This window comes from Ahaetulla prasina, chromosome 2, assembly GCF_028640845.1.
Source record: "Ahaetulla prasina isolate Xishuangbanna chromosome 2, ASM2864084v1, whole genome shotgun sequence".
Taxonomy (NCBI): Eukaryota; Metazoa; Chordata; class Lepidosauria; order Squamata; family Colubridae; genus Ahaetulla; species Ahaetulla prasina.
In genome coordinates, this window is record NC_080540.1 from 154,074,511 (window position 1) to 154,098,873 (window position 24,363).

At 40.2% G+C, this 24,363-nt stretch overlaps 1 protein-coding gene across 4 annotated transcripts in view; it reads right to left on the reverse strand.

The window, feature by feature from the left end:
• DIP2B (disco interacting protein 2 homolog B) overlaps positions 1–24,363 on the reverse strand; it is a 212,466-nt gene that overhangs the window by 7,278 nt on the left and 180,825 nt on the right. For all 4 annotated transcript variants that reach the window (XM_058171146.1, XM_058171147.1, XM_058171144.1 and 1 more), the window contains 9 exons: positions 19,156–19,236; positions 16,403–16,526; positions 11,896–12,017; positions 10,404–10,515; positions 10,100–10,209; positions 8,520–8,650; positions 7,220–7,388; positions 2,081–2,251; positions 1,433–1,494 (listed from right to left, as the gene is read on the reverse strand). In XM_058171146.1, the coding sequence (XP_058027129.1) occupies positions 1,433–1,494; positions 2,081–2,251; positions 7,220–7,388; positions 8,520–8,650; positions 10,100–10,209; positions 10,404–10,515; positions 11,896–12,017; positions 16,403–16,526; positions 19,156–19,236 (1,082 nt within the window). The remainder of the gene's footprint in view (positions 1–1,432; positions 1,495–2,080; positions 2,252–7,219; positions 7,389–8,519; positions 8,651–10,099; positions 10,210–10,403; positions 10,516–11,895; positions 12,018–16,402; positions 16,527–19,155; positions 19,237–24,363) is intronic.

The window sequence follows — 24,363 nt, forward strand, 5'->3', positions numbered from 1 at the left end:
AATGGGTGGTATATAAATTTACCATAATAATATGCCTTTATCTGTCTTTTCAATCTCACATAAGTAATAAGAATTAAGATGTTATTAGAATCAATAATATTTCATCCCAATTACAGACAGTTTTTGATTCTTGTTGATTTCTTAGCTTCTGCTCTGTTGAAATGTATTGCCCTCTGCTAATCTTAGGACATAAATGTGATCATAGGAGGAGAGATGGGAAGAGGTTTGGTTTGCTGGGTATTATTACATGTTGCCAACAAGAAGAAGAAATATGAGAAAGCTCTCACATATTGAAAGTGATAGCCTGCATTTCAAAGGAGAGGTTCTAATCTAGAGTAGCAAAACCAATGGAAAATACTTTCCATCATTAAAATTCATGCATGAAGCATATGTGAGCTTCAGCTAGCATTCCCCAGCTCTCTTGTAAAAGATCCTAATGCTTCCTATCCACTCGATAACATAAAAGGAAGAACCACTAAGTAAAATGTAGGTAAATTTGAATTATCATCTTTGAGCCAAATGGGGAAAATTACACACATACATAAGCACGCTTGTAAGCACACACAAACACACACAGTTCCCCATTAGGATTTTGTAATACTAAATGTAAAGGAAGAGACTGTTTGAAAAACCAAGAATTCCGGAGTAACATCCTGTTATTGTTCACTCAAACAAAGCCTTCTGATCAGGGCAATCACTGACAATATCCTGTCTAACACCAACTATTATGCTAAAGAATCCACCACAGCCCCACTACCATTTTCCTCTCCCTACAGTGCTACCTCCAAGAGTCTATGTAAAGGGCTAGTTTTAAGTACCTGTTTAACAATCTGAATTGACTAGCCATTAATTATAGGGTTGTTTTAGAACTTTCAGAATGTATATGCCTGTGTAATATAGTAAAATTGTCAAGAATTGAACTGTAGGTGTCCTCAGTTCATAATACTTATCGGAGTAGGGGAAGAAATGTTCATAAAATAATCTAACTGGTTGGCCAATAGTTGAAATCTTAGGAATTCTGCAAATTCAGAAGGAATGGCTATTCTCTTAGTGGGAAAAGATAATTTTCTGGAATGTTAAATATTGGGCAAATTTTATTACTGGTGAGAAAAAAAGTAAATCCGTAACTGATAAGAATGTTAGAAATTGCACTTTCACTTTCCCAAAGGACTGCTATCACCATATGCTTAGCATAATATAAATGATAAATACTGATTTGTTCCAATACAATCATATTTGGGGAAATCAAGAAATTTGTATGTAAATCTGGGATAAGCCATCCACCAACTTCCAGAAGTTCAGAACTACCACTCATAATCTTGTGTCTGCTGGTTACTGCTGATAAGAAGTGAAATATCTTGAACACTCCTAATCGAAATGATCTGTTCTTACAGAATTCAGTCAAAAACTAAATACAATAAAAATAATATACCTGTCATGTCGCAATGATTTCAGATCCACATAAACCGTGGTTGGATCAGGCCCTGAGGTTCCCTATAATAACAGAGATTATTTTTAAATGTGTCATATTTTCTGCTAAGTGACACATATTAAAGGCACTTTCAAAGAGAGCATGCAAACTAGATGCATAAGTGTCCAATGATGTCAAATAAGGGAGATATTACATAAAAGAAAATATTTCTGCTGAAAATCCAACAATACCTGCTTGTACGTTTTCTTGAGAGAAGCTCCACAACTTTTGTGCTAGTTAATAGCACAGTCCCACTTTACTTTTTCAGTTTAAAAAATATTAGTGAAAAACTGATTTTTATGTTTTATTAATCTAATCTATTTATTTATGTTTAACCAGGGGAACCTAAAAAACCAGAGAGTCCCCCGGTATAAGTAGCCATATGTTTATTTTCACAGTACAAAAAGGGTTAATATTTTTTTAAAAAAATAAGCAATATACAGTATGAATGAGTCCATGTAAATAAAAAAAGCCTGAAAATCAGCACACAATTCTTCAAGCTCAAAAAAAATAACTCCTGTACAAACAGATTTAGAATAGGTTGAGAATTCTGCTAATATGCAGAGTCCCTGATCTCTAAAAATAAACCTACCAAATCTTCAGTGTTACCTGTAAACAGATAGCTACATTGACTCTTGACCCAAAGGTGGTGCTGACTGCACGAGATGATAGACCAATATCCTTGAAAAGCTTGGAGAAAGACTGAGTAAGTGCAACACGTGGGCGTTCTTCGGCCACCACTACACAAGTCCGGACTCCTGATAAGTTGATACCTCTTGCCTGGTAATACAGAAAGGTTAAAATTATTGAAAAAAATATGACCGTATATCAAACAGGCAAGGATAACATTAAACAATGCTCCAGTTAATATCCAAGTACTTGGAATTAATTTGCTCTAATAATCATCTAGAAAACATAATCAGGCTTTTGGTTTTTTTAACACCAGGCAAACCACTAAGAAATCACTAACTTGCCCATCTTTTTGATTTATCTAGTTCTTTAGAAATATAAAACCAAACAAAATGTAGCCATAGGACTCTTCCCACATCATTTAGATCTGTATGAAAAAGCTGTGTGAAGGTCCAAAGTGTTTGCAATTCTTTAGGATTAAAAGAAAAAAGAAAGTGAAGGATCAAAAGATATGAATTGTATTTTAAAAAATCAGATCAGGATGTACCATCAAGGGCTGTTGGATAATTAAAACAATATATTTGTTTGAATCAGTAGCAAGATACCGATCTAAAGCAGCAGGGGAAAAAAAAATCTAACAATGGGAGTGACATGTCCCTCTCAACTCAACTCTAACAAAACTCCAACATCCAAATACTTAAGTGAACCCTCAACTTTTCAAACCCTTAAAACTAGAACATCAGCTGCTACCCAGTATAATTTTTAAGAACATAATATGCACTTTATTTTATTTTAGAAATTTACGTATAATTTCCATTTAACTATCTATTCTAACAATCTGTACTGGGTTAGATACAATTAATTTGCAAAATCCTGTGGAGGAAAATCAACATACACCTAAAACTGTACATACAGATCTAACTCACCTACAATGCTAAACTATGCTTAAGCTTGGTTAATATGAACATAGCTTCCAGTTCCTTCCATGAGCATTAATTGGTAGAGAACAATTACAGCATATTTGTTTATAGGTAACATTTTGTTCAAGTACAGGACATGTGCTAGTTCTGACCGGAACCCAGAGCAAAAAGTATTGTTAATTTGGGCGGAAGAAGAAGTCTTGGATTTTATGGCATGTTTAACTATAAACAAACCAGTGGACAGGGGTTTTAACAGTCCCATTGCTGAGGGAAATGGAAGTAGAAGAATCAGAGCAGAGAATTTTGCACCAACCAAATCTAACAACATACGGTGTTGGGCAACACTTCTACTGCCAGGGCCCTGGGATTCCATGTTTGCCTTTCTTCTCCCTTTATATGCAAAGAAGATGGATTTTTAAGAGTTCTAATGACAATTTGGATCAATCTGCAATTTCCTTTTTCATGTCGGTATAGGAAATTGGATCATGCAGCTTTTGTCTGTAAAGCAAGATATCAAAACTCTGGCTTTTTTTTTTTTAACAAAGCACAATTTCTAATATTGGATGAAACAAAAAAATGCAGATTGTTCACAATCATGATCAGATATAAAATGTTGATCTCTTGGCTACGGAGCACAAAACGAGGGGGAGATGCACACATAAATCAATGTCCCTGCATTTAACAATTAACTGTAATTTGTCATCTCTAATAAGGTCAATTATTTCATCCTAAAACAAAAAAAGAGTTGCCAAATTTAATTTTAACAAATATTTCCATTGTTTCTTTTTCTTTCGCTATAAATCTAAATATATTGTGTCTTCTGATATCAATTTACCCAGCACTAATTGAAAACTACTGACATTCTATTATTTAGATAACTTAGTATTGAGAATAGAGAAAAAATTATCAATATTAATTACAAGTAGGCTATCATTATTACAAGCATACATTTATTTGACATTTTGATTTAGAACAGTGTTTAAAAATGCTACAGATTAAAGTATGGTATATATTGAATTATAAGGATTTCAGTCAGATTATTACTCAGTGTTAATATTTTCATTGTATTGTTGCATCTACACATATTTAGTAAAAGGAAAAAATAGATAAGCAAAGCAATTTTAACAAGAATTAAACTATAAAAAAATTAAAAAGAAAAAGAAAAAAAACTACAGATGGTTCTCAATTTACAAAAGTTCATTTAGTGACTGTTCAAAGTAACAATGGCACTAAAAAAAGTGACATGACTTTTTTTATACTTAGTTGCAGCATTGCCATAGTCATGTGATCAAAATTTGGATGCTTGGCAACTGACTCATATTTATGATGGTTAGAGGCCTGGGGTTATGTGATCATCTTCTGCGGCCTTTTATTTATTTTATTTATTTATTTATTTATTTTATTAATTAGATTTCTATACTGCCCTTCCCCTGAAGGACTCAGGGCGGTTTACAGCCAAATAAAAATAAGATTACAAAAATTAAGAAATAATTTAAAATCTAAATTCAATTAGGCCGAAAGATAAAAGAGTAATAAAACCATATTAAAACCAAACTTTAAAATACGTTAGGCCAGCCCTGCACGATAGAACAAGAAGGTTTTCAGCTCGCGTCGAAAGGTCCGGAGGTCAGGGAGTTGACAAATCCCCGGAGGCAGCTCATTGACGGCACCCTGAGGAGGCCCTCCCTAAGGGAGCGCACAGGTCATTGGGAGGCTATTGGTGGCAGCAGGCGGTCCCGTAAATAACCCGGTCCTATGCCATGATCACATGACAAGCAAAGTCAATGGGGAAGCCAAAGTCACTCAACAACCATGTTACTAACTTAACAACTGCAGCGATTCACTTAACAACTGTTAAGACAGGTTGTTAAATGAGGCAGAATTCACTTAACTCTCTCACTTAACAACAGAAATTTTGGGTTCAATTGTGATTCATAAGTCGAGGACCACCTGTATTGAAGCTATATAGCAAGTTTAATAAATAAAAATATTTAAGTCTTCCATAGCAAGCTGATTGTCTTATATAAGTATAAAAGCTAAACCACTCTACTATCAAGTATGGTACTTGACTATGAAATACACTTATGTGACTATAGAAGAACTGAAAGCTACTTTTAATCTAAACTGGGATCTCAGAGAAAACTGACAGGAAGATTGTTCAACATAATATAAGATGTATGTGGAACGTTCCTGAGCTATACATTTTTTAAAACTGTGTTTTTAAGGTAGTGAGGCAAACTACTTCTTCTTCTTCTTCTTCTTCTTCTTCTTCTTCTTCTTCTTCTTCTTCTTCTTCTTCTTCTTCTTCTTCTTCTTCTTCTTCTTCTTCTTCTTCTTCTTCTTCTTCTTCTTCTTAGTAGTAGTAGTAGTAGTAGTAGTAGTAGTAGTATACACAAAATGACAGTATACACAGCAAACGAGATAACTATGCTGGATTTCGTATCACTAATCACTAGTCAAACACTTCCCAAACGTCTAAGACTGTGTGATGTATCGGGGGATTATGCGAGCAGATCCCAGTAAGGTGGCCTTCTGCAGATGACCAATGGTGATCTTGTCAGTGCCAATTGTTTTTAAGTGCTTGCCTAGGTCTTTAGGCACAGCACCCAGTGTGCCGAGTACCACTGGAACCACCTGCACTGGTTTATGCCAGAGTCTCTGCAGTTCGATTCTCAAGCCTTGATATCTGGTGAGTTTTTCAAGTTGTTTCTCATCAATTCTGCTGTCACCAGGTATGGCAATGTCGATAATCCACACTTTTTTCTTTTCCACAATCGTAATACCCAGGGTATTGTGTTCCAGAACTTTGGCAGTCTATATTCGCCAGTCCCACAGTAGTTTTGCATGCTCATTTTCAATCACTTTTTCAGGCTTATGGTCCCACCAGTTCTTTGCTACAGGCAGATGGTAGTTGTGACACAAGTTCCAGTGGACCATCTGAGCAACTGTATTGTGACATTGTTTGTAGTCAGTCTGAGCTATTGTCTTGCAGCAGCTCAGTATGTGATCAATGGTTTCATCTGCTTCTTTGCAGAGTCTGCATTTGGGGTCATCAGCAGATTTTTCTAGTCTGTCTTTAATTACATTCGATCTGATGGCTTGTTCTTGGGCTGCAAGAATCAGGCCTTCCGTTTCTTTCTTCAGTGTTCCATTGGTCAGCCATAACCAGGTCTTTTCTTTATCTACTTTCCCTTGGATCTTGTCAAGGAACTGTCCATGCAGTGCTCTGTTACACCAGCTGTCAACTCGAGTTTGCATCACTGTTTTCCTATATTGATACTTGGTTTGCTGTACTTTTAACAACTTCCTCTTGTTGACCTCCATCAAAGCTGGTTCAAGACTGTCTATTATTATTATTATTATTATTATTATTATTATTATTATTATTATTATTATTACTATTACTCCTACTACTCCTACTACCACCACTACTACTCCTACTACTACTTTATTCATTAAACATGAAACTCAGTCAACTGAATGTTCAAAAAGGCATCACAAATACCATTGACTAGTGCTGATGTTTGATACGATGTTTGCTGCCAGTATCCTAGGTATCAACCAAGTATGTTCTTAAGATATATGATGTTCCAAGTAGTGCAGTTTTTTGCAGTTCTGCTGGTGTTATTGCAGGAAGCTGCAATTTGTTGATGTATCTTATAAAATTCTTGGACATGGTACCAAGTGCCCTGATGACAATGGGTATCACTGTTACATGTTTCATCCGTAAGCATGTAGTTTTGATGGCCAGGTTGCGATATTTGATGATGATGATGATGATGATGATATTATTATTATTATTATTCTACAATCACATTCACAATCTAAGATTGGTGGAAACTTTACTCAAGTCCTAACCATCTAAGAATTATTAAAGTAGTGTCTAGGAATATAAGCAGTTTCAAAGATTTAAAAAAAAGGGAATTTGGGGTATACAGGTTTGATAAATTCGATATTTCCAGATATTGAGGAAGTTGCCAAGCATCTGAACCATGTTCCTGTGTCTGTGGGGACACTGCAACGGCCACAACTTCAAGAACCAGCCATAAGCCTCCAGTGTAATTTGTTGTTAAACAAGGACCACCTGTACTTACAAGATCAGTATGACCCTAATATTCTGTTCTAATAATATGAATACTAAAATAGATCCTCTAAAATATGTTTAAAAGGATAGGGGGTGGAGGGAGAGGATTCTTACCTTTAATACTTCCACCTGATTCCCGAGCCCCTTAGTACACATATCCATGACAGAATAGGAACAGAAAGTATCCCGTATTTTATACTGGCTTACAGTGGAAAGCCACAGGAAAAGATTGGATTCTAACTCCATAGGAGGAATTAAAATGGATTGATGACCAGAATACACACTGCAAGAGAAAAGCACGAATCAATTATAGATGGATTTTATTAACCTGACAGCCTAAAATATTATCCTCAACCCCAGACTGCTGATCCTTCTTTGATGCAAACATTCTTCCTATCCGGCCCAATCCAAGATAGATTAGTAATTCAGTCTCATTCATTGCTGTAATTATGACTGCCTAAATCATGGACTGCCTACTGTTAAAGGCAGTTGTGTAACAAACATGGGATATTTAAAAGGTATATCATTACGTGCTCTCAAAGAAGCTTGTGATCAAGCTGATCTCAATATTGTTTCTGAGCTAGTTATTTGCCCTGCTACAAGAGACAAGCCATTTCTGATTTGTTAAGTTTCCCCAACTGTATGTCCCATGCTTACAAAAAGAGTGATTTCAATAATTAGTTTCAATAATTGTTGTAAATTTGTTGTTTACAACAATTAATTCATAGTGAATTAAATATTTTGTCATTAAATCCACAGTCAATTGATATTAGGCAAATCTACCAAAGTCTTGGGATTTTCCATTCCAAGAATAATGTTATTTGACAATCTGAAATATATCCTAAGGGGAAAAAAAAACTTGTGATTTCTAATATTCATCGCTTTAAAACATCACTTCAAAAACAAGCACAAATGCTTACATATTTGAAAAATGTATATACCAAATTGCAGCCACATTTGGGAGAGATGGAAGTTTTCTTATGTGGTTGCACACCTATTTGTTTAAATCTGCAGAATGAAGTAGAACATCTGACAGATACTGTCATGGACTGGATTTAGACTTACCATTCATGTAACAATGAGGTCCCAAGGACATAGAAAAAATGTCAATACCAGCCTATTTTCCTTAGGGTGTTCTATGACCATAATTAAGATGGGACATAGGATAATCAGGTAAAAAAAATGCAGACTCTCTTTGATGTTTTATTAATCATCAGGAAAATAGTGGACATGTAGTTAATAAAACTGTGTATTTCTTGAGAACTCTGCCCTGTGATTAGATTTCATTTGATATCCAATCCTCTAGCTCCTACAATCAGGCATTTCACTTGATTAAAATAGATGTTCTAATTTATATCACGCAAAGATTTATCTTCTGCAAACCCACCAGTTCTAATTATATCCTGACTCTTACCTACAAAGACACCAAAGTGCAAAGCCGAGGCCACAATAGGGATCAAGACAGATGGCAATTTGCCGGGAGGAGTACAGCTCACACTGGAGCTTTATGGCTCTACAGAGGGCACTGACTGATGCATGGGACATCTGTGGGAAGAAGAAGAAAAAAAAGGCGGGAGGACTGAATCCCAGTTGCACAATAGAAGGACATGATAACATGTATGTGAATATGATAAAAGTATCACTAATAGCTAAGTATATGAGTAGCCATATATTATGTGGTATCGATATTGAAAATAGTAGGGTTTTTTTTATTGCATCAGAAAAACTCAGAATCAATTCTTTTAAATTATTCATCCTGTTTTGTCATATTTATCTATATATATATTTGCTTTAAAAAAGGGAAAATATTTCCGTATTTTGCCAGGAGCCGTGCGGTCAAACAAAACCCAGAGCATGAACTAAACAAGAAATTAAATTTGGATTTTCACACTACACCTTAGTACTAGCATGAAAGTATTAACTGCTGTTGCTGTCCACCAGTTTATATTCCAAATAGTTTGTTTATGCTAATGGGCCCTCCAGGGTTTTTCCATCCTTACTCCTGGATGGAGTTACACTATTGCCATGAGAACAGGCCAGAGAATGAGCCAATACTATTCAAAAAGAAGGCCTAGTACATTTATTTATTTATTTATTTATTTTTTCGCATTTGTATACCGCCCTATCTCCCTAGGGACTCAGGGCGGTTCACAGGCAAATAAAAAGATACATATAAATACAGAAAAAAATATCAATTAAAAAACTTATTCCACATAGCCAAATTTAAAAAACAATATATATAATAAAACCCATTAAAACCAATATAAATTTAAAATCTAGTCCAGTCCTGCGCAGATGAATAGATGTGTTTTAAGCTCGCGGCGGAAGGTTCGGAGGTCCGGAAGTTGACGGAGTCCTGGGGGGAGTTCGTTCCAGAGGGTGGGAGCCCCCACAGAGAAGGCCCTTCCCCTGGGTGTTGCCTAACGGCACTGCCTGGCTGACGGCACCCTGAGGAGTCCCTCTCTGTGAGACCGCACGGGTCGGTGAGAGGTATTCGGTAGCAGCAGGCGGTCCCGTAAGTAACCCGGCCCTATGCCGTAAGTAACCCGGCCCTATGGCAACACTTCTGTTCCCACTGTTAACCAAGAACTGGTAGCAGTGAAGCCTAAGCAGAGAAGAGAACTTGCCCTTGTCCTTGTATATCTGCCACACCTTCTTTGGTAGTCCAAGCTGTTTCTTATTCCATCCAGCTTATTAGAAGAGCATGAGCATTGTTCACTGAGAAATGGTGTTCTATCATATGCCACACCACTGTCTTTCATATCTTGCAGTCAAAGCTAAGGGAACCACTTAAAGTGCCTTTTAAATCCAAAGCCATAGCAAGATTACTTTGCTCTCCCTCATGCATTACAGTTTCTAATATCTGACCTTAGCCATTCAGCGATTTTTATGCCCAGATAAAAATATGATGCCCTCTTTATCTATAAACAAAAAAAACTAGAAATATAACTCTAGCTATAACACAGGCATCCAACACATCAAGCACTCTTATACCTTTACTCCTGTAAGCATCCCTGTTGTGGAAACACTAAAATCCAGGTATGCCAACATTTCTGGAGTTGGTGGTTTGTAGACCTGAGGTAGCCGCTTTCTGGGCAAATCATCTGTAACATATAAAGAAGAAAGTGATCACTGTTGAATTTAGCTTGGGGAGGAACATTGGAATGACATGCAGAAATGCAACAGAGCTAAGCAACACAATTCTAAATAAAACAGAACTGGCTCATGGCTCGCAGGTGCATTATAACTGCTTGGAAATCCTGGGCATGAGTTTGATGGCCTAGCAGGTCTGTGTCACCTGTATCGATGATAGTTGGCCAGGTTTTTACATCAACTGCAGTCGCCGCCTCTCTGGACCTCAGTAGTCTCATCAGAATTTGATTTGTGAGAATACAGGCAGCTTTGCTCACCTAAAATACATTCGACAAGTATGGTTGATTATCTATCATTTTTGACAGCATCGTCATTAATCATTTATATAGTCCATTTTTAGCATGTAAAATAGTTCACAGATTCTTGCCTTCTTCATACAGAAAGCTTGTAGTCTAGCTTTCTATTAGCCCCAACTCAGCAGGTGTAGGAGTCACACTGAGTCTTGCCTAGTTATGCTAAGTCAATCCACAAGGAAAGTGAAATATCTGGAACTCTATAGCAGCGGCTTTCCAGCTTTGCAGACTGGCAGGGAGGGAAGCAGTGGGGGGATGGTTCTGTGTGAGTGGCATGCGAGCGTGCGTGCAGCCCCATTTGTATGAGTGGTGAGCACACGAGTTCGCTGCTTGCACAAATGGAGCTGCACGCATGTGTGCTTTCCCAACACTTCCGTGGCCCGGTCCTGAACAGGCTGCAGCCCGGTAGTGGGCTGTGGCTTGGGCGTTGGGAACCCATACCCTATAGCTAGCACTTCACATTTTAGTATCCTCTCTATTACCTTACATTTTAAGATTTTTTTTATTTTTAACAAATTTATCATTTTTATCCAGTAAAGACTTTGAACTCGGTAAAGATCCTGAACTCAGTGAAAATCCAATTTTGATTTTTATCTCGGTATCATTTGTATCTTTTGTGACTTTGGGTTAAAGAGAAGAAAATCAAATCATTAGGCAGAAAATATTACCATTTTCTTCTAAAATATAACGATGTTCCCCTTAGTGTTTGGCTTTAAAGGCTAAATAAACCTTCCAAGAGGCTCGAGACAGCAAAAGACTTCTAACTTGAACACAAGAAACTTAACTGCTCTGATATTGAATGATTCATGAATTATAGGGCAGCAATATTAATATTTCTATAGTATCTCAGTGATAATTAGCATAAAGTGGTCCTCAGGTTACAACCAACTATCCAAACTTGCAGGGGTGTTGAATGAGGGGGACTTATAAACAGAACTTGGAGGTCTGGCCATCAAAGTATCCCCTGATTTCTAAAGTTCCCTGCTGGCTTTCCATAAGTAAAATCAGTGAAAAAGCGGACAGGAAGCCAAGTCGCGATCACGTGAAGTCCTTGCTTAATGAACTGCATGGACCTCACTTATCAACACAACCGGGACTGCTGGAACTGCCCTCGTTAAGTGAAACGGTCACACGATCTTACACTTTAAAATCATGTTGCTTAGCAGTGACAATTCCAGCCTTAATGGCTATCATAATCTGAGAACTACCTGTATCACAACAGAAAACAAATTCCCCACAGAATAATTTCTAGTTCAGCTGATGCACAATAAGCCACCATTCTAAAACAAAGGGCAAGAACTACTGATGTAGATGCCAAAGCTTACGCTCAGCTCTTATACTCACATCTACTATCATCCGCACAGTGGGCAAAGTGGCAGTGAGGTTCTGAGCATGTGGAGGCCGGACAGTCACTGGGATACAGCCAGCGTACAGGCAGCCATAAAATGCTGCTATGAGTTCAATGCCTAGAAGACCAAGAAACAATGTCACATCATCCTTCTCCATTTATTATTGCTTTGGCCGAAAGCTTCTCACGAGTCACAGCACTAAGACAAAGTTTTCAAATAGGACAGTAAGCCAAGGAGGGGGACTGAAGGAACTTGACTATACAAAATGAAAGATTAAAATAAGACAAATAAGCTACCGTAAAAGAGGAAGGGAGGAAAAAACCATTCAAAGGGGTGTTTATTCCAAGGAATCTCCTTTACAAACTGCTTCCGTGAATCAAAACAGAAACATGGAAAACCTTGCTCTTAGTGGAAATGGACATTCCAGAAAAAAACAGGAGAAATGAGTTTATGCAGCAAATTCATAATCATTAAATGCTATTGGTCCAAGCAAGCACTGAACATTTCCAACGTAGACTATGAATATACATATAGATAAAAATTAAGAAGCTGAAAGATTTTGAGAATTCTTGGGACTATACATGAATGTATCAGGACCGTATCTACTGGCAGGGAAACCTGTGTCTTACTGCTTCAATTAGAATATGAGGTAGACCAAGGGATTTGAAATGTGATGAGGAAGCACCAGTGTGGTTTTTATTTTATTTTATTTTATTTATTTATTTATTTTATTTAATCAAATTTTTATACCGCCCTATCTCCCGAAGGACTCAGGGCGGTTTACAGCCCGATAAAAATACAAATATAATACAAGATAAAACACTAATTAAAAAACTTATTTAAATAGGCCAAAATTTTAAATTACAATTAAAATGATAAAACCCCATTAAAATTAAATTTAAGTTAAAATTCTAGTCCAGTCCTGCACAAATAAATGTGTTTTAAGCTCGTGGCGGAAGGTTCGAAGGTCAGGAAGTTGACAAAGTCCTGGGGGGAGTTTATTCCAGAGGGTGGGAGCCCCCACAGAGAAGGCACTTCCCCTGGGTGTCGCCAGTCGGCACTGCCTGGCAGACGGCACCTTAAGGAGACACTCCCTGTGAGAGCACACGGGTCGGTGGGAGGCAATTGGTGGCAGCAGACGGTCCCGTAAGTAGCCCGGCCCTAAGCCATGGAGCGCTTTGAAGATAGTTACCAAAACCTTGAAGCGCACCCGGAAGGCCACAGGCAGCCAGTGCAGTCTGCGCAGGAGTGGTGTCACATGGGAGCCCCGAGGGGCTCCCTCTATCACCCGTGCAGCCGCATTCTGGACTAACTGGAGCCTCCGGGTGCTCCTCAAGGGAAGCCCCATGTAGAGAGCATTGCAGTAATCCAGGCGAGATGTCACGAGAGCATGAGTGACCGTGCATAAGGCATCCCGGTCCAGGAAGGGGCGCAACTGGCGAACCAGGCGGACCTGGTAAAAAGCTCTTCTGGAGACGGCCGTCAAATGGTCTTCAAAGGACAACCGTCCATCCAGGAGAACGCCCAGGTTGCGCACCCTTTCCATTGGGGCCAATGACTCGCCCCCAACAGTCAGCCGCAATTGCAGCTGGCTGTACCGGGGTGTCGGCATCCACAGCCACTCTGTCTTGGAGGGATTGAGCTTGAGCCTGTTTCTCCCCATCCAGACCCGTACGGCCTCCAGGCACTGGGACAGCACTTCGACAGCTTCGTTGGGGTGGCCCGGTGTGGAAAAGTACAGCTGAGTATCATCAGCGTAGAGTTGGTAACTCACACCGAAACCACTGATGATCTCACCCAGCGGCTTCATATAGATGTTGAACAGGAGGGGCGAGAGAATCGACCCCTGCGGCACCCCACAAGTGAGGTGCTTCGGGGTCGACCTCTGCCCTCCCGTCAACACCGTCTGCAACCGATCAGAGAGATAGGAGGAGAACCACCGATAAACGGTGCCTCCCACTCCCAATCCCTCCAACCGGTGCAGCAGGATACCATGGTCGATGGTATCAAAAGACGCTGAGAGGTCTAATAGGACCAAGGCAGAGGAATAACCCCTATCCCTGGCCCTCCAGAGATCATTAACCAACGCGACCAAAGCCGTCTCCGTGCTGTATCCGGGCTGAAAGCAGGACTGGAACGGGTCTAGATAGACAGTTTCATCCAGGTACTGGGGTAATTGACGTGCCACCACACTCTCTACAACCTTCGCCACAAAGCGAAGGTTGGAGACCAGACGATAATTACCTAAAACAGCTGGGTCCAGGGAAGGCTTCTTGAGGAGAGGTCTCACCACCGCCTCTTTCAAGGCGGCAGGGAAGACCCCCTCCAACAAAGAAGCATTCGTAATCCCCTGAAGCCAGCCTCATGTCACCTCCTGTGTGGCCAGCACCAACCAGGAGGGGCACGGGTCCAGTAAACATGTGGTGGCATTCAACCTCCCCAAACCTGTCCTCGGGAGCCACAGGGTCAAACTCATCCCAAACAGTCTCAACCAGACAGCTCTCCGACTTCTCATCTGGATCCACCCAATTTTGATCCAAGCCCTCCCGAAGCTGAACGATTTTATCGTATAGATAACCACTAAACTCCTCGGCACGTCCCTGCAATGGGTCATCCCGCTCCCCCTGTTGAAGGAGAGAGCGAGTCACCCGAAACAGGGCGGCCGGGCGGTTATCTGCTGACGCAATGAGGGAGGAGACGTAGCAACGTCTCGCTTCCCTCAGTGCCACTAGGTAGGTCCTATTATATGACCTAACTAGTGTCCGATCAGTCTCCGAATGACTGGACCTCCAGGAACTCTCTAGGCGTCTTCTCCGGCGTTTCATCTCCCTCAGCCCCTCGGAGAACCAAGGGGCCGGTTGAGACCTGCGCCGGGTCAGAGGCCGCAAAGGCACGACACGGTCTAGAGCCCCAGCCGCGGCAAGTTCCCAAGCCGCGACTAGTTCTTCAGCCGAGCCGTGAGCCAGACCCTCAGGAAATGGCCCAAGCTCCGTCCGGAACCTCTCCGGGTCCATCAGGCGCCTGGGACGGAACCATCGTATTGGCCCGTCTCCCTGCGGTGTTGAGCGGCGGTCTGAAAGTCTAGACGAAGGAGAGAGTGATCCGACCATGACAAAGGTTCAGTGACTAAATCTCTCAAGTCCAGATCCTTCAACCACTGTCCAGAGATAAAAATCAAATCCAGCATGCCTCCCCCAATGTGAGTAGGGCCATCAACTACTTGAGTCAGATCAAGGCCGTCATGGAAGCCATGAACTCCCGAGCTACTGCTGATGACATGCTGGCCGATGGCAAGTTAAAGTCCCCCATGATCATAAGTCTGGGGGTCTCAACTGCCACTCCAGCAAGCACCTCCAGAAGCTCGGGCAGGGCTGCTGTCACGCAGCAAGGAGCCAGGTATGTGACCAGCAAGTCCATCTGACACCTATGACCCCACCTCACAAAGAGGGATTCACAGCCGGCAATCTGAGGCACAGTGGTCTCCCTCGGCTCTAGACTTTCTTTAATAACAACCGCCACCCCCCCACCCCTACCTTGGGCCCTCAGTCGATGAAATGCTCGGAAACCCGGTGGGCACATTTCAACAAGGGGCACGCCCATCTCTGTGCCCAACCAGGTTTCCGTAACGCCGTATGAGAGCCCAGTGATGGTGAATCCATGACACGTGTCTCAAAGATGACATGGCATGATGCTTTGGGTGACACGTTAACATTCACCAACACTTGTCAATAACTATTCTCGAAGCATGTCTCTGTCTCGCATGATTCTTGGAGGATGCACGAGAATGGGGTGTCTCTTACACAATCTCTGAAAGTCACGCAGCCTCCAGAGCCTCAGAAAATCACGCAAAAATGAGGCAGGTTTTCATATGATTTTCAGAGGCTACAGAACCCACAGAAGGGCATTCTCCAAATCGGCTTCAAGAACAAAGGCCTTGTGCAATTCAGGACTGCCCCAATTTGTCTGCATTTTTTTAAAAAAAACAAACACGAATGTGTAAACAATTATTTATTTTTTGTTTGGGGAGAGTGACATGCCAGCAGAATCGTTAGGCATTTTTCAGGTTTTTGACGCACTGAACCCAAAAGATGGTTCTTTGTGAGCAGCGGGTAAGTGTACGCGCAGCTCCATTTGTGTGAGTGGTGGGCACGCACTCACGCCACTTGCGCAAATGGAGCCTGTGCACACTTGTTCGCCTGCTGCGTGCATGTGTGGGGATGCATGCGCATGCGCTCATCTGCCATTTCCATGTCCCAGTTCCAAATAGCTCAAGGCATGGTAGTGGGCCGTGACACGAGGGACCCCGGATCTAAACAGCTTTCCCGCTCTAATTTGTTTTACAGTTCTTGAATTTCAACTTGACATATCAAATGCTTCTCTTGTAATAACAGCAACACATTTTCCTGTAGTTCAGTACCTCGTGAAAGTTTACAGCTTAGACATGGCAGGGAATTCCATGTAAACTCCACGCCCCCCCTCCCCCCATTCTCAGTTTTCCTTACCAGGAGGATAGAGCAGCACCACATTATCACCAGCATTGAGGTGTCCCTTTTCATACAGAATTGATGCAATTCGCTCCGCTCGCTTGTGCAGCTGTAGGCAAGTTGCTGTACAGACAGGGGCCCCCTTGCAGAGAATAAAAACAAACAAACTCTGAAAGTCTGCCAAGCTTGGAGAAATTGCTTCAGAAACGAAGATAAGCTGCTCTCTTGAGTAATCAGAGGCAAATATGATTTTCAAGGAACATTAGGGCCTTTGGCTTTGCAGGGTATGCTGTCATTCTCGTGTTAAGAGAGTACTGCATAACATCAGAGTTAAAATGAAAGTAATCCCATGAGTTTTAAGGGGAAATGTTACACTTGGAACATGGATTTGAACACCTGCTCCAATATTTGCATGAAGAAAGTTACTGTCTCTTAGACTTACACCAAGCTAGATGGATGTGAATGAAAATGACGGCAGCGTTGTGTAGGTTTAAAAGTGATTTTAAAAACAGGACCATAATAAAAAGTTGAGTTCAGTCAATAGATCCGATTTGAAAAGTTACAGCAATCACATTTATTTAAACGGCCTTTATTATAACTTCTCTTGTCTAAGTTACACTATCTCGTGTTTTAAATAATAAAAGCCTTCTTGTCATAAAGTGAGAATAATGGTAAAAAGAAGAACAATGATCAGTTTATTTGGGTTTTTTTTAATTTTCCAAGGTCCACATTTTATGTAAGATTATCTGAACATTTAGCCATTGGAGAGCTTCTGTTGATATCTAGAATTTGTATAAAATATACTCTTATATTGCATCAATTGTGCAGGCAAATTATTTTCCCTGTGACACTCTGTCAAAGTGAAAACTGGATGTTGAAAAATCTGGACAGAATGAGTATTGATGCTTTCGAATTTTTGGTGCTGGAGACCACTCCTGAGAATACCCTGGATAACTAAGAAAACAAAAATCCAGAGTTCTCACTCAAAGTATAAATTACTAGGCCTAAATTATCATACTTTGGGGACGTTATGTAAAGATCTAACTCTCTAGAGAAGTCTATAATGCTGGAAAAGGTGGAAGGAAAGAGAAGAAGATAAACAGCAAATTTGATGGACTCAATATATATGCAATTAGTGCATCATTGGAAAACCTGAGGGACCAGATTGGGGACAATTATCCTGAAGAAAATGTAGCTACATGGTTACTAAGAGTTGACACTGACTTGATAGTACATCAGCAGCAGCAGCATCCTTCCAGGTGAGGGTAGAATCTATGTTAGTTTTGTTCCTGGTATGGTTCACTAAAGCTATTTTTATATCCTTACATCAGCAAACATTTCTTAACTTATATTGTATTGCATCATTTCCTTGAAATTTATTCCTCTGTATCTTCTAGTACAGTGTTGGCAAACCTTTTCGGCACTCAGTGCCGAAACGGGAGCGCGCACACGTAGGGGAAAGCTCTGGAAACTGGAAGAGCAGCTCTGTAGCGCGCATGTGGGGGAATGCCAAAAACTGGAAGAGCAGTTCCCTGGCGTGCATTTGTGCACCAGGAAGCTGAGCTTCCAGTTTCTGGCACGCATGCATGCGCGAAGACCAGCTGGCCAGTGCGCATCTGCTCACCGTAACTCAGAAGAGCAACAGGCGATGGCTGATGTGCCCGGAGAGATGGCTCTGTATGCCACTTCCAGCATGCGTGCTGTAGGTTCGCCATCACGGTTCTAGTATTTTAACAACTTTCCATTGCTTTCTTCCCCAGGAAGGAAATATACTTCCACAGGAAGGCTGTGCAGAGAATGGTGAGGATGGCAGAAAAGATTCTTGGACGTTCACTTCCTTTTATCCAGGAAATAGCCTGTAAATTATGCTTGATCAGGGTCCACAGTATTGTCTTGGATGCTGCAAATTCTCTCCATGGCTGGTTTTCTTTGTTACTTTCTGGAAGGAAGCTTTGTAGTATCCAAAGCAGAACAACTAGATTATGTAATAGTTTTGTACCATATAGAATCAACCTTGCTAACCCTCAAAACTCTTTTTTCTGCTACATATTCAAAATGGACTGTGATTAATATGTGTGTGTGTGTGTGTGTGTGTGTGTGTGTGTGTAATATGTGTGTGCATGTATGAGTATACCGATATATAGATATATTCTTCTGAGAGTGGGCATCAGAATTTCATTTTTTAATGGGTGCCAAGGTGTTCACAGAAAAAAAGTGACAATAAAGGTTATCTTATCTTATTTTATCTTATTTAGTTTGTTATATGAGTCAGGAGGAAGCACTTATTAATATTTATATAGCTGCCCAACACAATGCGATTCTAACCAGCATACAAGAAAAAACATCCACAACAAACACAACATAGTAAGTAAAATAACTAATGCATAAAAACTAATTAAAACAGTAAAGTGACAACCAATGTAAAAATATACCGCAACTAAAATCCAAATGGGACTCCAAATTATATAATCAAGAATAATTAGAAAGACACAGTACAACTATACTCTAAATGTAGAAAACAAAAACAAGCACAAAAAACACACTTGATTGGTTGAATTGAACTTTAGGTAGTTTAGGAATAAGAAAAAGAAAGGAAATTCCGTATCTCTAAACAGACACATTCCCTCAAAGAGAAACCAAACCAACCGACTAAGCTCCACAAACAACCATCTCATGCCCGGAAGAACAGCAATGTTTTTAAAGGCTAAAGGGTGAGAAGACAGGAGTTCAAACATACAAACGTTGGGAAAATGCAAAACTTTTATCTTTACCTTGGCATTGAGCAGGAGGAAAAGCATGTGCTCAGGAGTTGCCTGTGCTCTCCACTGAAGCACCTCAGACAGAAACTGATGCTGCAAAAAGAAAAAGAAAAACCAGTAAGTTGTAGAGTACGGGTGTCAAACTCGCAGCGTCACGTTGCTGTCATGTGACCTTTTTTCTCTTCACAGAGCTGGGGTGGGTGTGGCCTGCACGTGACGCACCCAGCTTGCTGGTGCGCCAGTATGATACCTGTTCTAGAGGCAGTTTAGCTCACTGTTGATTAAAAATAATTTCAAAGCAGACCAAGATGTTATTGAAAGCATAAGGGAGTTGGTGTGGTTTGAATGATGATCTCTATGAAATGCAAGTGGAGAAATATAGCAATGTGGGACTTCCGGTATGGCTCCGCTCGTTGAGAAGCAGCTTTGATTAGGCTGCTAACTCCCTAGTCTGTAGAGCTGTCAGGACATCGTAAATCTGGTCCAACAGCTTGGAAATCTCTTCCCTCGGGCAAAGAGGGAGAGATGAGCATTCAGGCTGAAGCTGAGACACCCAAATATAGCCACAGAAAAAGCTTCTGAGAATGCGAGGAGCTCTCCTTCCATAGCCTGATAAGCTCCTGGCTGGGGGAGGGTATCTGCCTTTCATGGCAGACAAAACGTAGTGTCCAATTTCCATGGCAGGAATTGATTTATGATGGATTGTAACGTGGACGGAGCAGAAACTGGAGTTCTAGCACTTGTTTGTAAGAAGACTGCAAGCCCCTGAGGATATATTTGCTGCGAAGATAGGAGAGAAGAAAGCAAATGGCGGTTTTGTGGAATGTGTGTACTGGAAACGAAAGTTAAAGAAATGCTTACTAACAGCTAGTGTCGAATTAGAAGATATATAGGAAGATACTGATTAAATGGAAGAAACGAGAATTTTATGATTTATATTTTTTCTTCTTCTTTGGGATTATAGTGATTTAGAAGAAAAGTTTTTTGAATTTTTCTTTTTGAATTTTTTTTTTTTGGTTCGTTATTAGGTTATATTTTTTAAAAAATGGCTTTTAAGCAAATAGTACCAAAAGTCATTAAAAACTTTGAAATTTCTTCAGTTCAGATTCAAAAATTAAAAGAAGAAATCAAAAAGGAATTAAGAAATTCTTTACAGGAGTTTTTGGAGAGTCATTTTTTAGAAATAGATCAAAAATTTGATCAAATAGAGAAAGAGATGTTGGATTTTAAGGAAGTGGTGGAAGAGCAGAAGAGGGAAATGAAAATGGTGAAGGATGCAATTGCACAAATATTAAGCTCTTGTATTCAGATGGAAGATGATCTTGCAGAAATTAATAAAGCTAATTTAGAGTTGCAAAGGAAAATAGAGGAAATTCAAAAGAATCAAAACAATTGGAACTTAGATAATAAGATGGAAGATATACAGGCAAAGGTAGATAGGGCAGATGAAGAAAGAGTAATATTACAATATAGATTAATGGAATATGCTATAAGGGTGAGGGGTTTGAAGCAAAATAGGAAGGAAAATTTAAAAGAGATTTTTACGCAAGCCTTTGCTCAGATAAAGGGTGTGGAGCCAGAAGATTTTGAGATTAATATTGAAAGAATTTATCGTGTTAATTCTTGGTGGGCAAGACAAAATAGAGTACTGAGAGATGTGGTTATTTATTTTACAACTAAAAAGGTTAGGTATGAAATTTTGCAAGCCTTTTATAAAAATAAATTTCAAATATTGGGACAAGATATAAAAATGATGAAGGAAATTCCTCCTAAAATGTTAAGAAAGAGAAGAGAATTTGCTTTTTTAGTGGATGAGTTTAAGAAACATCAGATATATTTTAGATGGGAAGTTCCAATGGGTTTGTCAGTGAATTTTAGAGGCAGAAAGTATTTTCTTAATTCAGTTATGAAAGCGAGACATTTTTATATTAATGTTTTAAAGAGTGGGAATCCTTTGTTGTTAGATGCTAAGTTAATTGGTTTGGAAATGATGGAAAATAGAATGGGAGAGGAGAGGAATGTTTAAGATGTGAATATGATGATTATGGTTAATTTTTGGAATTGATTTGTTTAGGATATAAATTATAGGATTTTTATTATTATTTGCTATTTGTATGGTATAAATCTATGGGATGATATTATTTAATTGTGAAGGATGGAAAGTGAAATTTATGAATTTAGATAATTTATTTTTTTATTTTTTTATTTTTTTATTTGATTTTTATACCGCCCTTCTCCCGAAGGACTCAGGGCGGTGTACAGGCAAGATAAAACATACAATGTACAAATTAAAATACAATTTAAAAAACTTATTTTAAAATTAGCCTGAAAAAATTAAAATGTGCCATGAACTAAAAAACCCATTTAAAATTAATCAAATTTACAAAATTTAAAATTAAAATTCAATTCAAGCCAGCCCTGCGCGAGTAAAAAGGTGTGTCTTCAGTTCGCGACGAAATGTCCGAAGGTCAGGTATTTGGCGTAAGCTTGGGGGAAGCTCGTTCCAGAGTGTGGGAGCCCCCACAGAGAAGGCCCTTCCCCTGGGGGCCGCCAGCTGACATTGTTTGGCGGACGGCACCCTGAGAAGTCCCTCTCTGTGAGAGCGTACGGGACGGTGGGAGGCATGTGGTAACAGCAGGCGGTCCCGTAAGTACCCAGGCCCTAAGCCATGGAGCGCTTTAAAGGTCGTAACCAACACCTTAAAGTGCACTCGAAAGGCCACAGGTAGCCAGTGCAGTCTGCGCAGGAGCGGTGTTACGTGGGAGCTACGCGTAGCTCCCTCTATCACCTGCGCAGCTGCATTCTGGACTAACTGAAGCCTCCGAGTGCACTTCAAGGGGAGCCCCATGTAGAGAGCATTACAATAATCCAAGCGAGAGGTAACGAGCGCATGAGTGACCGTGCACAAGGCATCCCGATCAAGGAAGGGGCGCAACTGCCGAACCAGGCGAACCTGGTGGAAGGCCCTCCTGGAGACGGCCGTCAAATAATCTTCAAGCGACAGCCGATCATCCAGGAGGACACCTAAGTTGCGCACCCTATCCTTTGGGGCCAGTAACACATTTGGGGCCAGACACATTTATTCATCTGTGCAGGACTGGCTTAGATTTTAAATTTATAGGGGTTTTAAATTGGTTTTAATATTTATATTTCCATTTTAATAATTGGGCATTAGAATAAGTTTTTTAATGATTATTTTAATTTGTATATTGATGTTTTATATGCCTGTGAACCGCCCTGAGTCCTTTGGGAGATAGGGCGGTATATAAATTCGAATAATAAATAAATAAATAAATAAATAAATAAATAAAACTCGCCTCCAACAGTCAGCCGCGGCTGCAGCTGGCTGAATCGGGATGCCGGCATCCACAGCCACTCTGTCTTGGAGGGATTAAGCTTGAGCCTGTTTCTCCCCATCCAGACCCGTACGGCTTCCAAACACCGGGACAGCACTTCAACAACTTCATTGGGGTGGCCCGGGGTGGAAAAGTACAGCTGGGTGTCATCCGCGTACTGCTGGTATCTCACCCCGAAGCCACTGATGATCTCACCCAACGGCTTCATATAGATGTTGAACAGCAGGGGCGAGAGAATCAACCCCTGCGGGACCCCACAAGCAAAGCACCTCGCGGTCGACCTCTGCCCCCCTGTCAACACCGTCTGCGACCGGTCGGAGAGATAGGAGGAGAACCACCGATACACGGTGCCTCCCACTCCCAATCCCTCCAACCGGCGCAGCAAGATACCATGGTCGATGGTATCAAAAGCCGCTGAGAGGTCTAATAGGACCAGGGCAGAGGAATAACCCCTGTCCCTGGCCCTCCAGAGATCATCCACCAATGCGACCAAAGCTGTCTCCGTGCTGTATCCGGGTCGGAAGCCGGACTGGAACGGGTCTAGATAGACATCTTCATCCAGGTATTGGGGTAGCTGTCGTGCCACAGCACTCTCTACAACCTTCGCGACAAAGCGAAGGTTGGAGACTGGACGATAATTACCCAAAATAGCTGGGTCCAGGGAGGGCTTCTTAAGGAGGGGTCTCACCACCGCCTCTAATGTGGATGTAATGATTTTAATTGTTTACTGTTATATTGTGGATGTAGTTTAAATGATTATTTGTTTTAATTGACACGTTTATAGATAGTAAAAGTTATGAAGTTAAGCTGGAAATATTATATTTGAGAGATTTTATTCGAAATGATATTTGATTGGGAGTAGTATTGGAAGATTGGATATTAAATGTTATGACAATTGAAGAAATATATAAGTGATAAAAATTTGAATTTGAGAAGCTGGATTGTAATTTAAGAAATGGACTTATGAAATTTGAAGGAATATACAAGTGGGTGAAAAAAATTTGAATTTTAGAAGATGGACTAATTTTTAAAATGGACTGTAAGAAGAACGGACATTAAATGTTATGGCAATTGAAGAAATATATAAGTGATGAAAATTTGAGTTCGAGAAGATGGACTGTAATTTGAGAAATGGATTTATGAAATTTGAAGGAATATACAAGTGGGGGAAAAAATTGAATTTGAGAAGATGGATTAATTTTAAAAATGGACTGTAAGAAGAAGTAATATGTGAAGTTGGTATTGCTTCTTTTCTTTTTTTCTTTTTATTATTCTTTCCTATCTCTTTATTTTTATTGTGAGGGGATCTAAAGTTTCAAATTTTTAAAGGTGGGAGGTTATGTATATTTTGTATACTTTAGCTTGTGATTGTTGGTCATAATACCCGGTATTTGCTCTGGGAAGTCTGGGGGGGGGGGAAGGGGGAGGAGGGGTGGAAAGGGGAGGAAAATGATACATGGATTGATTATTAATGTACAGTAATTTTTGAAGATATGAAATTAAAATTTAAAATGATATTGGGGATGCTCGACTGCCACTTCAGAAAGAAAAGGAGAGAGGAGTAGAAGGAGGGAAGAAAGTAGGTAGGAAAGAGTAGAGAAGTATAGCAATGTGAAAAACCCACACATGAGCAAAAATTCTAGAGACAGGCTAGTGGAAGCACCTGACACCAATATTTAATAGTTATCTGACAAGTATCAGTGGAACCCCCAACTTAACCAATCTCAGGATGCCTGAGACACTGTGGCTTTGCTTCTTACTTCTTAACAATCCAATATAACATGTAAAACAAATAGCAATGGAAGGGAGTTTAAGAGCAAGACTTGTCCAGAGCCACAATCCAATCCAATGATACACATCTCTT